Source organism: Argiope bruennichi, chromosome 4 (assembly GCF_947563725.1).
Source record: "Argiope bruennichi chromosome 4, qqArgBrue1.1, whole genome shotgun sequence".
Classification (NCBI taxonomy): domain Eukaryota; kingdom Metazoa; phylum Arthropoda; class Arachnida; order Araneae; family Araneidae; genus Argiope; species Argiope bruennichi.
Window position 1 is genome coordinate 50,253,923 of NC_079154.1, and position 17,380 is coordinate 50,271,302.

General features: G+C 27.5%; 1 protein-coding gene across 1 annotated transcript; it reads right to left on the reverse strand.

Moving 5' to 3' along the window:
- Window positions 1–10,517: 10,517 nt before the first annotated feature.
- LOC129966075 (protein fem-1 homolog A-like) lies at window positions 10,518–15,532 on the reverse strand. The gene has a single exon (XM_056080444.1). The coding sequence runs from the start codon at window positions 15,455–15,457 to the stop codon at window positions 13,436–13,438; it is 2,022 nt and encodes a 673-aa protein (XP_055936419.1). The 5' UTR covers window positions 15,458–15,532; the 3' UTR covers window positions 10,518–13,435.
- Between the last annotated feature and the right edge of the window lie 1,848 nt (window positions 15,533–17,380).

Genomic DNA, 17,380 nt, shown 5'->3' on the forward strand with positions numbered 1-17,380 from the left:
TCCCAAATTTTTGCTTTTATTATTTTTTAAATTCAGCATTCAATTTTTGTTGTCTATTTGATTTAAAATTAATAATTTTGTGTGTGTTTTTTTAAAAAAAAAAGTACATTTTTTCATAATTCAAATAAATAATAAAGGTTTTAATCAATATCCTATACTCATTTTTTATATTTAAGTGATTACAAAATCGATTGCTGAATTTCTTTCATATATTTAATTGAAAGAAGAAAAGGAACCAAAGACTTAAAATATATTTCCTTTAGAACAACGCATGCCAAAGTCTTCCATGAAATAAATATATTCCGTATATATGAAAATGAGTAAAAGGTTCAACTCAATTTTGAAGTAAAAAGAATTTAAAATGAAAAATCAGTTTAAATTTTACAATACCTGCTGCTGACTCGAATGTGATTTAAAAAATGATACATCCTTCCATTCCGCTTTTTTCTTTCCAATATTAAAATCAAAGAGTTACTTCTTATCTATACTTATAATAAAGCTCAATGTGTGTGTGTGTGTGTGTGTGTTGGCGCTCTACAGGCAAGGTCATTTGACATACAGCTATCAAATTTGGTACATGTATACCTTAGAGGTCGGGAATGTGCACCTGGGGCACCTTTTTTTGAAATTTTAATTATTAATTAAAAACTAACTTTCCCGCCAAAAAAATCTCCCATTTTCCCCACCGCCAACTTTTCCGCCAAAAAAAATCTTCCATTTTCCCCACCGCCAAAAGAGTAAGGCTTCAGTTTTTTTTTCTCCCAACAGAAATGAGGCTAGGGTTAACGTTTTTCGGCTGATTATTTCAAACGATTCTGTTTATTTTCTTAATGTTTCATGCATTTAAAATTAAACATTGTTAATTAATCCATGTTTCAGATTCATTCTGAAGTACTTTTGAATTAAAATAACACAGAATAAAGGAAATTAAAAATGTATAATCTGCATAGCGTTACCCCAACTGGCGTAGAAAAATTCACGCATTTGTGTTACCGTAATTGGCGAAGAAAATTCACGCATGCGCATTCTGTTCCGATTGTTGCCATGACAACCATTATCAACGGACGATTTAAATTATTTTTAGATTAGTTGCATGCTTTTGTAAGTAAATTGTATTTATTACAAAAGCAAGCTTTTTGTATATGCTTATAGTTTTAAGTACATCGTTTTTTAAGTAGTTTTTTTAAACCTGTTTTCAATGATTTAAATTATTTTTAGGTTAGTTGCATGCTTTTGTAATTAAATTGTATTTATGTTAGTTATATATATATTTTGTATATGCTTATAGTTTTAAGTACATCGTTTTGTAAGTAGTTTTTTTAAACCTGTTTTCGACCGATTATTTTAAACGATTCATTTTATTTTCTTAGTGTTTGATGCATTTAAAATTAAACATTGTTAATGAATCGATCTGTTCCTGATGAATCTGAGAAAATTTTGTTGACAAATTCTTGAGATAATACATAAATTAAGAAAGATATTCTTTAGTGCCCATAAAGTTTAAACGCTCAGTGACTCTATTATCAGTAATCATATTATTAAATAAAATGCTTTGTTTCAGTAAAAAATATTATTATATTAATTGCAGACTAATCATTTACACTTTAATATAATGTAAAGCATAAATTCTACGGGAGCTAACAGAAAATTAGAGAGATACAGATTACGTTATGACTGAAGGTCTTTATAATATTATGAGTGAATTGAAATTTGAAATTTTGAAATATTTTAATGAAGAAGCTATTAAAGTAGGAATTACATAAAATATTTAACTATTAAAATTTTAACGAGCATTAAGATTGGCGAACCGGCTGGTCGCCAAAGGCGGCTAGTATTTTATAAAAAGATTTTCTAAATTCTGGTTGGTGACAAACGATTTTTATTTACATCTCAGTTTCTATCATAATAAAATTCTAAAATATGTGCTATTGCATCGAATATGATGGTGGACTTTGGATTTTCATCTGTAAATTATAGTTGAAGCATTGTTTAGTAATTATCTTTTTGAGTATTTATAATTAATCATTAAAAAATAAAACAAAATCCAGGAAAATCATGAAACAAAGCATGTAATTCTATTATATAATTAAACAAAATGTTAATATTGTAGGTAAATATGCATAATTTATAATACTTGTCTAAATATTTATAAGTACGAAAAGCACACAAAAATTTTAAATTATATCTAGTTCATCCAACGAGCAAATTGTATTAATTTAATAATTACAATCAATTTAAGTTTAATTATTTAACTTCTGCTATGCTGGAAGCAGTAATTACTACAAAAAATCCTCTCCCGCAAGAAATAAATCGAAAAATAGGCCAAAAAATTATTTTATAAAAATGCATTACTGTTAGAACAAGACTTTGATTAATTAAGGGCAGCCCTTAATCACTGACCTTTAAGAAACTCGGGGTAATCATTTTATTTTTGTATTCTATATATGAAATACGCTATGCCGAACTAATTTTGGAATCAAACGCGCAAGAAAAAAAATGGTCACATATTAGTATAAGATGACGTGCAATTCAGAAACCATAAGACACTGTGATTGCATTATTGCATTACGAAGGAGATTTTTCGTGATTTAACTTTATTCAAATAACTAGCCGCCTTTGGCGACTAGCCGGTTAGCCACTTTTAATGCTCGTTAAAATTTTCAATTAAATATTATATGTAACTTGTCTTTTAATGGCTTCTTATTTAAAATATTTTTCAAGTTCAAATTTTCATAGTCACATAATTCAGTCATACTATTATAAAAACTTTAAACTAGAATGTACTACGTATCACTCTAATTTTCTATCAGTTCCCCTATAATTTCCACTATAAATTAAAGTGGAAATGATTAAACTGCAATTAATATAAAAATCAATTTTTGCTGCAACCAAGCATTTTTTTTTTTTTAAATATGAATATTGAAAACAGAGTCGTTCGGTATTTCAGTCTTATGTGTACTACAGAAAAATTTTCATAATTTATGTAATATCTCAAGAAATATTCAACAAAAATTTCTCATCTTCAACATAAAATTCATATTTTAGTTTTAAAAGAATTTAAATGACAGGGATAACAATATTTTATTTTATTCAGTCTATAAATATACTTTAAAAAATTATGAAATTTTATAGTCCTTTAGTTTTAAAGAATTATATTCAGTGAAATATGCTTAACACTTCAACTTTTAAATAAATAAATAAACGTTTCTGCTATCGAATCTGATCAATTTATGAAGTCTTGAATAGAATAGTTTAGAACAATCACCATTTTCATAGTCTTAGGCCAATCAGTCTTGAGAAACCCTGGACGCTGATTGGATATCATCTTTGAGACGGTCGATGAAGTGGTCTAAACTTGCCTGTTTTTATTGAATAGTGATATTCAAATTTTCATAAATCAGTCAGTTTTTGTGACTGAGTTAGTTGATTGAACGGCAACTCTTTTTATTTCAAATATTAATGTCTGAAGAATATTTTGTTAAATATGATTCACAGAGCAAAAAATCTAGATAAAAACATAAAATTCGTAATTTATTAGAACATTTATAGACTCAAGTTAAATAAAATACAATTATTTATTTCATTTAAACCATTTAAATACATTTATTTCTATTATTAAAGGTTTACAAATTAGCCGTTTGGCCCTGAATTGAAAGCATATATATTAAATTATTTTTGCCTTAAATAAAGTGGATTTATTGAGTTAATAAAGTAGATATCGTAAAAGATCATAAAAACTTTGTCTTGCATTTATTTTTTTATAAAATATTATATTTCTTATTTGTTTTATTTTATACAAACACCTGCTGAAAATTTCACTTTTATACATTTAATAGGTTTAATTTGCAATAATAATTAACTTTTTTTTTTTATTTGAGTTTTTGTCAACGTGATGGCAACACCTTGATAAAAGCTCTTTTTTTTTTTTTTTTTTTTTCTTATTGATGCGTAACTTACTAAGGCAGCTTAAATTTTATTTTTATTTTGGCTAAAATAAATTGTTCAGAAATATGGTTAGAACATTTTTTTTAAAAAAAAATTGTTAAAAAAAGGAATTTAATTTATAGGTTGAAACATTGGTATCGTTAAAAAGATAATTTTTTGAATATTAACCGGGATATAAAAATCATTTTTGTGCGATAATATTTTCGGAAGTCATCGCGAAATACGCCGAAATTTCTTTTGTTTTTTAATTAATTAAAATTCTAATTAAAAATTCCAAAAAATCGCTCCGAGATGCACATTTCCGACCTCTAACACATTCATCTTTATTATAAGTATAAATTTTTTTATACATGCTTATTTTTTGTAAGCCTTTTTCCTTTTTTCATTATAAAAAATATTAGAAAAATAAAATAGATCAGAAATATTAATTTTATTTTTGAACTATTACTTAACATCTTTGTATATTTTTTTTAATATCTTACAAATATATTTATCATGTGAAGTGCAGTGACAAGACGACTGTAAAAGTATGTCTATAATCATATGATAAAAAAGTCACAATCCAGTTTATAAATCCTGAAAATGACATACAGAATGATTAGGGCACATTAAAAAAACTTTTAGAACAATCTGGTAAAATACATCATTATATCTAATTTGGAATGCATGAAAAAAGATAAGAAGTGATAAGGAATCTTATCTTCTCTCTCTCCCTTTGAATTTATAATCACTGGATAAAGTGGATAAAAGAATTCGTGAAAAGAAATCGCACGCAGTGTAAGTGACTTCTTCACTACTTTTTTTGTAGTCTGAACGAACACATCCGGTACATTTTGTGCTTAGCTCCGTGATATAGTAATAGGATGGAATATGTGCTTTGGACCACTTTGACTAAATTCAAAATAGATCTATAGAGTTGGAGAAAAGACTAACCTTTCCAATTCCATTTATCTGCATATTAATGATTTTCAATTATCGCGTTCAAATGAATACGGACAATAAGGAAACAGAAAATTTACCTGTGTTTAATTTATAATTAGAAAAAAAATACAATTTTGGTGTAAGAATTTAACAATAAAAGCCTACCATTTAACTCGTTGCATTTTCAGGCATATACACACGGTCAGGGTGGCAGATAGACTATAACAGTTTGATTTGATTTGAGGTTTTATGGCATAAGAAGCAATATGAAGATCATACTAAACCAAACAAGTTTATTTCTAATTCAAAGTTTAGTAAAAACAGTCCCTATTAAAATGTTGCAAAAATAACCACTGATAAAATGATGACAAACTACAATAAGTCATAATAAAATTATGATAGTGAGATCAAATTAAAGAATAAAATCCTAAAGATTAAAAAAAGGGGGGAGGATTCTCATGTGATGCCTGCCAAGCAACAATGACAAAATCACTGCTGTTGTTTTGAAGTAAAACAAGCGCTGAGCATTAAAATATGGACATTCAATAAGGAAATGATAAAATGTTGCACCACAGTCACAATGTGGACGCATCGGTAATTGATAATTTAATAATAGATGTTTATGTGTGAATCTAGTGAGACCGATTCTTAGACGAGTTTGGACTGCATCATGTATTTTCGATTATTTAAAGAAGGCCTGTTTTATATGATTGGCTTACAACTATGAAGTTTGTTTAGAATTTCCGAACCCCATTGAGTTTGCCAATTGATGTAAAGACAGTGTTTTGCCCGTTTCTTCAAATCACATGCAGATAAAATAAAAAATAAAAATAAAAAATAGCAGATTTGACACTCTTATCAGCCTGCTCATGACCACATGTTCCCACATGGTATGGTATCCAGCAGAATAAAACTGTAAAGCCACGTGAGAGAATCTTATACGAGTCCAAAATTTCAAAAATCATCAGACTACAACGGCGGGAATTCCCCCAAAATTTGACACAAATCTACAATTTTGGTGTAAAAACCATATATCAAATTCCAGTTATTTAACTAGTGTTTTTGAATTAATACGTTTTCAGAGACAGGTATACAAAACACAACTTGAAGAATGGTCTTTATACACACAGAGAGGTCTGAAACTGAAAAGGGAGATTTCTCAAATTTTGAAGTCGAATAATTTGATGATTACAATTTTTTCTCATTCTATTCACTGTACGAATAAGTAAAAACTTTAAATTAGATCTTTCTAGAGCAATATTAAACCCTTTAGGAGCCTATAGACAATACAATTTTTGGAGCCCTCTTTATCCCACCCCAATTTCCCAAAAGAATGCATTTTTTTTTTATTCAATTAAATTTTAAATATTTTTATCACTAAAAAAACATAAGAATAATCTTTTAAAATTCAAACGATAAAATTATAAAATTAGATACGGTTAAATAATTTCGATTGTACAGCTCTCATAAATCAAATAAAAGTATGGGATTAATTACCTCGAAAATAACGCAAAAAACAAAACAAAACAAACAAAAAAAACTCAAAGCGTCGAGTCTCTATGTTATTGCTTTCTTTGTCTTATGGATAATCTGATGCTAGATTTATTTAATAAATTCCAGAGCAAATAAAATTTCTTAAAATTTTTATCCAAAACATTCATAAACTAGATAAAAGGGACGAGAAAAAAAACAACCTTCATCCGGCTTTTCCGAGGCATCTAATCATTTTTCAGACATTAAAAAAACACAAGCTTTTGTAAAAGATAATTAATAATATAGAAGAAACAAATACTATTAATGCCAGTGTGTACAGAAAACAGAAAACTATGTTTTATTTTCTATACATAATAATATTTAAAATTTATTAATATAAATAATTTTATATAATATAATTTTCTTTACATAATGTATAGATATTTTATGCATAATAATATTTAAAAGGAGGAATTCGGTATTTTTACAAAAGAATTTAACCTAATTAGTCTTTATTTTTAATGTGAGCAATATATATATTTGTACGCAAAAATTGGACAGTCACGAATATTCCGAGTCAAAATAAGAATTTCCCGGCTAATCAAGGCCCTTAGTTCCCTTTACACATGATTCGTGCATGAAAAATAAATATTTCATAGCAAATAACGTTTCAAACATCTAAAGTTGATAAACTTATTATTTCCGTTTTGTCTTCTAATGTGTATATGTACATGGGCAAATTTTTTATAAGCCACAAAAATGGCAAATAAAAATAAGTATAAATATAATCAAAGGAAGCAAAAACTTCTTTTTCGTTTCCTTGTTAAATTAGGCCGACCAAACATTACATGTACTAAAAGTTGGGAAAAAGAATCAGAAGTAAATTTTTTTAAAAATGTGTTACTTCCATCACATATCAATACATTTGAATTTCTTAACTATAAATAAATGTCGGGATAATTCGGAACATTAAATATGAGTGCAAGACATGTTGTCAATCCGAACAAAGAATACAAAATTGAAATTGTCTTCGATAATATCGGATATCTTGTCGCTATATAAGTTGCGGCAATTATTTTCAAATTAATAATGAGACATACTAACGAAGTACCAGAAATGTTAAATTATTGTCAAAAAATTCCACAAAAAGAAAAATAATGAAAGGGTCTTAAAATTATTTCAGTTAGTATAAACAAATGACATAAAAAAAAAAGACAATTCAGTTGTTTTGCTCGAGGTAATAAGAACAGGAAAATATTTTGTAGTCGGGTTGTTCATTTATTCTTGCTACTGTTAATAAGATTAATATTATCACATCATTGCATTATCATATTAAATTACTCAAATATTTCAACAATTTATTTTTTCTGAATGAAATACCGCTTTAAAAAATTGTTGTCCTCTGATATGCAAATAAAAACATTCCATTTTTGAAATATTAAGATTTTAAGAAAAACAACACAACACAAAAACAGGTCTGCTAGAGTTTGCTTTTGCCAAAATATAGAAGAGGCACCTCATGGTCGTGTTGTGCATAGAATTTTGAAGTCATGAATTAAATAATCAATGTGCAGAAAACATCAAAATTACAGTCCAAATGGCTTTCATATTCAGTATATTTATAAAACTACAGAATGAATAAATTATGATTATCTCAATGATATTTTAAGAAATATATAGTCCGGGAAAAATTTATATATATATATATATATAGGGCAACAAATATGAAGGAAAGGAAAATATTTTATTGTAAATATACCTCACAAGCATATGTTAGTAAACATTTCTTTAATGCTCTGTAGACCTTTGTGGCATTTCTGACACATTATTATTTTTTTACAGATATTTTTATTGACATGGTTCAGTTGGCCTTTCATATTTTGCGTTTGAGCGTCAATCACATTGGCGCAACAAACATTCCTGGCTGAAGGAAAGTTACCTCTTGTTAATATAATCATTCTGGAATACAACGAAAAGAAACGATTACCCTTTTCATATTTACACTGAGTAATGAATTGCCGAGATTTGGCGAATAAAATTCCCGCCAACTTGGCAAATAATTAGCGCCAAGCATAACCTTGAAACTTGGTTGTGAAAATGAAAATATTCCAGAAATATTTAAGGATTGCAAAGATAGGTTTTAGAAATTGTCTGGCTGCTGATTCGACAAGTCTAGCAAGACAAGTCAGCTCGCTCGCGTTTAGACAGTGATCGATTGTTTTTTATATAGTAACAGCAATTAATATTTTAACAAAAATACTTTCATATATAATTTCTGAAATTGCATTATAATATAGGATACGTTGCAGTACATTATATTGTCTGGTTTTCGCGTGGCATCTTTCCGGTTAATAGAATAAGTCACTTCATAACACGTACAAATTCTAATCATTCATGTGATTTGTAAATTTTCTTAAAAAAAATTCTTTTTATATATAAAAAAAATTATGAACTCGAAATCCGTTAAATTATCCTTCCTTGGAAAAAGACGCACAACTCATTTCCTTATTGAGTTCCAGATTCGATAGAATCAATTCATCCGATTGAAATAAAAATTACCACTCATCACTTTTTAGCATTCCAAAATCGCTTTTTAATTCTTTATAATTTGAACTATTAATAATAATGAAATATTTCCATATTTAGGAAAAAATTTTAAATGAACAAAACTATCGTTACCAAAAAAGCACTAAGGCCATTATTCAATGCACAGTTTAAAAAATGGCTCCCCAATTTAATTTTCACGTGTATTTTAAATTATAAGTAAAGCTTGAATAATTAAAGAAAAATGATGAATACATAAATATATTTTTCTTTTGTAAGATATATGATTTTATAGCACTGATCAAGTGTTCAAAATACATTTCCATAAATTAGTAATACAAACACTGCAAAATGAAGGGTTTTATTATTATTTGTAACAAATATCCTTTCTTCATTGAACATTTGTTATTCTCCAATTTATTAACTAGAAAATATGCATCTAGTAAGTGTAGAAGATTTTGATCAAAATAAATCCAATTGTGTATTATATTCCAATATAATTTTATTATATATTGTATTCCAATATATTAGGACCAAATACATGAAATTATGGTAGCAAATAAGTGTATAATTGATAAACAAAGGGGAAAAAAGTCTCAGTCTAAAATAAAGATTCAAAAATTACAAAGCAGTTTATCAAATTAATGTCTCAATTTGAAATTGTATCAATTATTAAAGAAATGCTTTATTTTTTTAACAATTGACAATCTTAATAATCTTTTATTTTTTTAGCAAAAATTTTAAGAATTCATAAACAGTCTTTGAAATCTTAAAATGAATTATATTTTGATAAAATATTTGAACTGTAAATAATTATTTTATTTAATTTATTAATTCTAATCATTTAACACTGATCTGCAGATATAGTCATAGTTTTCCCTAATCATCATTGAATAATCATTCTATTGATGTGCTTTTTGCAATGTAGTTTTTCATGTAAATATTTAATCAGGTTGTTAAAACTGATTAATTAAAGAAATACATACTTATTTGTTGCAATTTTGTTTGTTGTTGTTTTGTTTTATCAGAATTTGAAAAAAAATTATTCTAGAAAATATTACACTTGAAAATTTTCTATTGTTTTCAAACTTCTTAGTCACTTTAGAATTAAAAATACACACAAAAACTAATAAATAGATCAGGAAAACTGGATTCCTATAATGCTTTCAACTAAACATTCATATAAACAAATTCAAAATTATGCTAATTATTTTAAGATGAATTTTTAACATAAACAAACCCAATTTGTTCTAATATTTACAAAAAAAAAAAAAAAAAGTTAATTTTATTAATTATATAATGAAGTTTAAGAACTTTATTGCATGTTCTTTTATTATTGTTAAATGAGAATTAACACAAAATGGTTTTACATTTACTATTTTGCATTAACAGTTAATATAAAAAATAAGAAAAAATGGAGGGAAAATTTTTTCTCCGAGTTTATTAAATAACAATTAAAAAATTCATGATTGGGGGGGGGAATGAGATAAAATACTAAAAACTTGGTTCAGCTAATAAAATTAGCAAATTATTTTTATAAAATATGTGTTCATTGTTTAAGTTATTATGTCAGTATTTCGAAACAAATTGAATATGTTATTGTATCAGTAATTCAAAATACAGTAAGTCAAACATACAAGAGTAATGATTTTAATGAACTCCATCATACATTACAAATGAAAATCTACACCTAACTTAGGCATAGTAACTTAGAAAAAAAAAGTTCCTAGAAGCTTATTTTTGAATACAGAATCTCTTAATATGAGGAATTATTTATATGCAACAGTACTAAAATTAACAAGCACACCATGTTCCCTTCAGTTGTATAATGTATATACACGATGGCTCAAAATCACAGTAAAAATCACCAACCATATTTTAATTTGTCTACATTGATCATTTTAGATTTTTACTATCACAAGTTGACACACTTAAAACACAAAAAGGGAAAAATAAGCATCTTAAACAATGTTTGCAAAATTATGAGAATACTGCATACAAATGTGCTTTTAGTGCACTGTGTGGGATTCACAGGGGAAAAAGGGAAAAAAGCAAAAGAAAATTTTTTGTCATAATGTGTTTCAAATAAAATAATACAACATGCAGTCAACAACAAATACAAAATTGTCAATCACTAAAAAAAAATAACAGTCTTGAGATTTGAAAAAAGATAAGTAAATCCCCCCCCCCAAAAAAAAGGCATTTTGAATGATATTAACATTTGACAGAAGCAAAATTTTACACAGTATAGCATCACATATAACATCAAACACATTCCACACATGTCTTATTCACATCTATTCTATGATTCATTAAGTGAATGAAAAACAAAATTTAAAACTATAAGAAATATCAAAATTTCTGCATTAAACACTCTATGAATAATTGTGGAGAAATATTTAAACTTTTTTTTTCTTTTTCTTTCCTATAAACATGATTATATCTGCCAGAATTGTATTACATATTTGATAACTACATAGTATAATCAAGCTCACCAAGCATATTTATGAGAAATGAAAAATTATTAAATAATGCAAATCCAATTCAATGGACTGATAATCATTTTATTTTATGTACTTTTTCCTACTACTGATACTGAAAAAAACTGAATAACTTTAAAAAAAAAATCTATATTTTCATGAAAATTATTAATACTGATTTCAATACAATGATATTATTTACGATCTGCAATAATATCATTGACATAACATTTTTCAATGTATATCTAATAATTATAAAATCTACTTTATAATTGTAATATTTTTATAAAAGATATGTACATTTCTTTAAAGATGCAATAGTCTATTTTGGTCAACATAATAAATTTACTTAATACTTTTAGTATGCTAATCTGTAATAAATTACAAATGGATATTAAAGAAAAAAATTTTAATGTTTCATTAATAGTCAATATTTCAGATTTTTTAAAGCTTTTACTTAGAAAATGTCCACACTTTTAATTAAATATTGACAATTTTAAAATGCAAACTACAGTTCATCATTGATTTACATCTGAATAAATTTCAGATTAAATCGTCCTTAAATATTACATTCCATTATACTAATTACATTCTATCATCCAGTAAATAATAATAATTAATCCTCACTCATTTCAAATTGTAAAAATAATAATTTCAAAGTAAACTTTTATTATTACACATCTTTTTTTTTTTTTTTTTTTTTTTTTGAAATGAAGCAAAACAACTTTAAAAAAGCCAAATAATCTTTACAATAATACAACTATCTTTTATTAACTGTATATCTTTTTTTAGAACTAAAAAGCTTACAGATAATAAAATATATAGTCAAATATTAAATAAAATCATAAATCATCTTTATAAAGATTGCCATTTTTAGAATTAAAGTATTTTTTTTTAAATCTCTTTAAGAGTAATTTTTAATAAAAAAAGTGCAATACAATAAAACAATATTAGTCACCGAGAAATTCACTGAGTCATGATCTTATTAAAATTCTTAATTCTTATTTAGAATAAAAAATTCCTAATATTTTTTTTATTTAAAGAATTTATTTATTCTATCCTTTAAGAAAATTTTAAGCTAATAATTGTTATATTAAATATTTAAAATTATTGCAATCATTTCATATAAATGCTTTCAAGATATAGAAATGAAATGGAAACACCATTTCCACCTGTGTAGAACTTCTTAAAAATAAAAAGTATGCAGTACATATTTCTAATATTGATTGAAAATAAATATATATTCATTAAATAAATTCTAATTTGAGACTAGTCCAAGATAATATAATGATTAAATTAAATATTCATAACAGTCAGATAGAATAAATTCTTATGCAATATAAAAATTATAATTTTCTTCTCTAAATAAAAAAAGAGTTAAGTTATTTACTAACTAATAAATTAATGAACTTTTTTAAAAAAATTATGAAATGTTATTTATATATGGAAAATATGTACTGGTTTTCATTAAAAAAATTGTTTAATAAATTATTGATGGAGGCAGAACAAAATATATCAGAAAAGTAAATTTAGTACACAAACACTTTCATTTCATAATAATTTATAGATTTATAAACTAATTTTAAAATAAAAAATAATTTGTTTGATTTTATAGTAAAAAGGAACTTGAACACATATGCACCAAGTCTCAAAACAAAATAAAATTCTTTACGACACTATATAATAACTTAATAGAATATATAACTCAAACAAAATCTGTACAATCAACTAAATAAACATCGATTATGTACATTAGATATTTATATTTCATATTTTCTCGAATGGCACTTGGAAACTTTTAAACACTCTCTGAATAACTTCCATGAAAACTAAAAATTTAAAACAAGTATTCAAATTAAATTTTTTTTTCAACTTAATGTACTTGCTTGCTTTAAAAATAAAAGAGAACATTTTAAATATCATGCATTCCAATGCATATTTGTCATAATTTCAAGATCTAAAAATTAAAAGCTCTGGAAATAAGATTCTGACATTTCAAGAATCTGAACACCATACATATTTTGTACCAAAAAATTATATCAATTTAAAACTTGAGCTCAAATACTTAAAAATTAATGAATTTTAATAAATCCTTCTAGTTTAACAGGAACTTCACCTTCAAATAAAATGTTTTTTTCCACAATTTTTCGAGCAGCTAAGCACTTTAATGTCACATATTGCAAATGATTAATTGTACATTCATTTATACTTTGTAACATATAATGAGGGTGATTACCATTTCCATTCCTACGATCAATGTGAGCCCCATAATTCAAAAGCACTTCTACAACACCGGGTTGAAAATTTAATGGAAGAGAAGCTATATGTAAAGGAGTACTGAGATTGTAATTCACAGCTTCTACATCTGCACCACACTGAAGCATTAGTTCAGTTACACCAGGATCAGGAAATATTGCATGAGGGTCTTCAAAAAAAGTATTTGTTTTCATAGTATTTGACTTTGAAACAACTAGATGCAGCAGAGTATCTCCCATGGAACTACGAGGCTGAAGGCTTATCACTTCTCTTATTATTTGCCTCATTTCTATAACTTCTTGTGGGGTTTTAGGAATGACATAGAGGACATAAAAAAGATGTGTCACTACTTTCAGAATTTTATCAAAATTGTCCTGCTGTCTCTTGAATAAAGGTCTAACATTTAGGAGTTCTTGGGATTCTTTAAACCTCACTACTAGAAGACGAATAGAGTCAAAGACATCAGCAAACTGAATCTTTTCCCGTAGTAAACCAGCATTGTGTTTTTCATGAAGATCTAGAAAGAGGCGGACAAGAGCTTGGGCAGCAAAACACACTTCACTATGTAGAAGACTGTCTTTTTGGATACGTAAATCTAAAGCATACCGCCAGAGGTCTATACATCTCAGGTATTGCAAGCTATCAGCATACGCTGCACCTCGATACATCAATCGGAAGATCATATCTCGATGAAGAGGTCCAAGTATTCTTTCACACACAAGTAAAGATTGTATGCGCATGGCATCTAAATCTAAAACTAAGTTCTCCAACTCTTCAACAGTGGTAAATTCAACTGCATAGAGATGAGAAGCCTTCCTAGGGGCAAGCTTCTTCTCTATACGGGAATTTGGATTGCTATATCTTAACTGCAGGGCCGTCCGCCAGTGATGTAAAGCCTTTCTTAAATCGTGGTGTTCTTCAAGAAAGGTAGTACCCATTAGTTCGTGGGCCTCAGCAATTCTTTCTGTTGAATAGTTGTACTTGGAGCAAAGATATTCAAATACATGTGTTGCACTCTTCAAACAAGCAGTTTGCAATGCATCATCACCATATCTGCTTTTGATTAGTGGATCAGCCCCGTTTTCAAGCAACAATTTTGTCGTTTCAAATCGGTGCTCCTGTATTGCATAGTGGAGAGCTGTTTTGAACTGGATATCTTGGGCATTTACTTCAGCTCCATGTTTGATGAGAAACTCACAAAGAGGCACACTTTGCACGGAATTTATCAAACATGTCCCACCATTATAATTAGGTTTCAGAATATCTGCATTGTGCTCCACTAAATACTTTACTATATCATAATGAGTCATAAAACATGCTGACCTAACTGGCGTTGAACCGGTATCAGACACACTATTTACATTGGCGCCGTGCTCCACTAAACACTTGACAACACTCAGTTTACCAGCTACAGATGCACACCATAAGGGGGTAACAAAATGAATGGATCTATCGTCAGGTACTTCATACATACCCCTTTGTTCAACATCAGCATCGCAGTATTCAATGAGGTATTCCACAATTTCCACGTTCCCTTTTTTGCAGGCAACGAACAGTGGCGCACAGCCTTCTCGAATTCGGGATACGATTTCACGGCGCTCTTGCGGGCCAAATCGCTCGAGCCTACTCCTCAGATTGTATGAGAGACGAGCACCAGGCGCTGCAAGTCGGCACTCGGTGTACAGCTCATTGAAGAGAACTTCCTTCATTGCAGCTTCGGGTTTAGATGGAATCCACATGATGGACAGTAATCTAGATGTCGAACGAGAAAGAAGGCGTCGAAATACTTCACAATCACATCTCACGCGATCAGTTGTTTCTCGGAGACGGTTCGACATCCACTGCCGAAATGACCCCAGAGAGAGAAAATATCACGCAGATGATCAGCCATTGCTTGGAGCGGATGTACACGCTCATTGGATGACGCGGCAAGCAACAACGCCGCGACGGCACGCTTTGCGCATGCGTCAAATCGAACGTAAATCCAGTTTGGGACGATTTGAATTTTCATATCGGACCGTTTGATAGAGAGTTGCACTTTCACTCAATTACTTCAAAAAACTGAAAGCGTAATTCAAAACTTGAAAAGATTGCAGTTTATGTGCGAAAAACATTCTTCCTCCTTAAAAGTTTATATGAGATAAATTTTATATTTTTTTATTTTGAGGCATGTAACAGATTTTTTATTCTCTCTTCTAAAAAAAATATTTCATGCAACGAATTGAAAGATTTTTCTAATAAGAGGGCTTGCAATAAAAGTTTTATCGTGAAAGTGCCAATTTCCATTTGCTAATTTTTATTAAATTTTGAAATATTGCATATAATAGAATTTTAAGTAACTGTAGCCTACAATACATTAACATTTTTTCACTTTGTCGTAAATTTAATTTTATTAATAAAAATGTACATTGATATTTTAAAAAAAAATACATTTTCTTTAGAATATAAACATCATATTTAAAGTAATTAGATTTAAATATTAACCACGGATTGTATTTAAAAAATGGATTATAATAAATTAAAATTCGCTTTATTTTAAATTTGGTCCCGACAAATATAACTAAATAATATTAAAAGAAATTTCTGAATTTGTCATGAAAAAAAAATGTAATTTACTTTGATGATTTTTAAAATTGAGTAATTGTTTATTATTTTTTAATAAAGTTGGTGAAAAATTATTTATAGGTTTAATCATAATAATATTTAATAATTTAAATTATTTCTTAATAAAATATGGAGACTACAAAAAAGGATGCAAATGATGAAGAATTTCAGCAAATGATACATTTATTTTCTTTTATGTTAAAAAAGATTTCCATTGCTATATTTTCACATAAAATTATTTTGAAATTAATTTTCTTGAAAAAAATAGAGCAAATCATTCGTAATTCCTAGAAAGAAAAATGAAATCATGTAAAAAATTTTGCTCGATATGCTTTCACTCCGACAGATTAAATAAATGTTAATTGAAAATTTTTTACTATCTAAGCTTCGATTAAAAACAAAATTCAATACTTTTTCTCCGGAGTTTCATCATTCTTATTTTACAGATAAGCTGCGGGAATTTGAGTCGTCTCTCTTTTTGAAGATCGCAGTGATTATCTTGAACCATCTGCGTGAATAAATAACCGAGAGACATCTGCTACAGTTCGCTTTTGCGAAAGTGTAGAATGGGGCCCTCAAGTTCGTGTCGTGGATAGAATTTTGTTGAATGTTGGGTTGGTGAAGGCCTGTGTCTGAACACGAGATCTTAGGAAGACCAAAAGAATCTCCTATGTATATAACTGTCAAATTCTTAAAGCACAAAAATATGTACTGTTGCTGTAGAAAAAAATTGATGTGCTTAAATTAATAGGTCTAAGCTTCTATTTCAAAATTTATTCTGTTTAAAGACTGAGGACCTATAAATTAACTATCTTTAAAAGGTTTATATCAGATATGCTATTTATTAAAATTTTATCGAACATCATTCTTATTCAGACAATACTGTTTTCCCAAATGGAAAAATTAGTTGATGCTTTGAATATTGTTATATTACAAAAAAATAAGTAAGCAAGAAAATGAAAATTTTACTTCATATTCATTTTTATTTCATAGCTGACAAACATAAGTTTATATTTTTAAAACTGAATATTTTTAATTAATTTTCTGAGAAATATTTCAAAACTGTATTTAATAATTTTCTGAACATTTCTAACTTTAACTCGTATATGAAATGGGTGATTTTTAATGCTTAATCAAATCCTAGACTTCTTGCTTCA

What these genes read in the sequence shown, in the direction of transcription:
- LOC129966075 (XM_056080444.1), bottom strand. Translation starts at nt 15,457, where the DNA reads ATGTCGAACCGTCTCCGAGAAACAACTGATCGCGTGAGATGTGATTGT.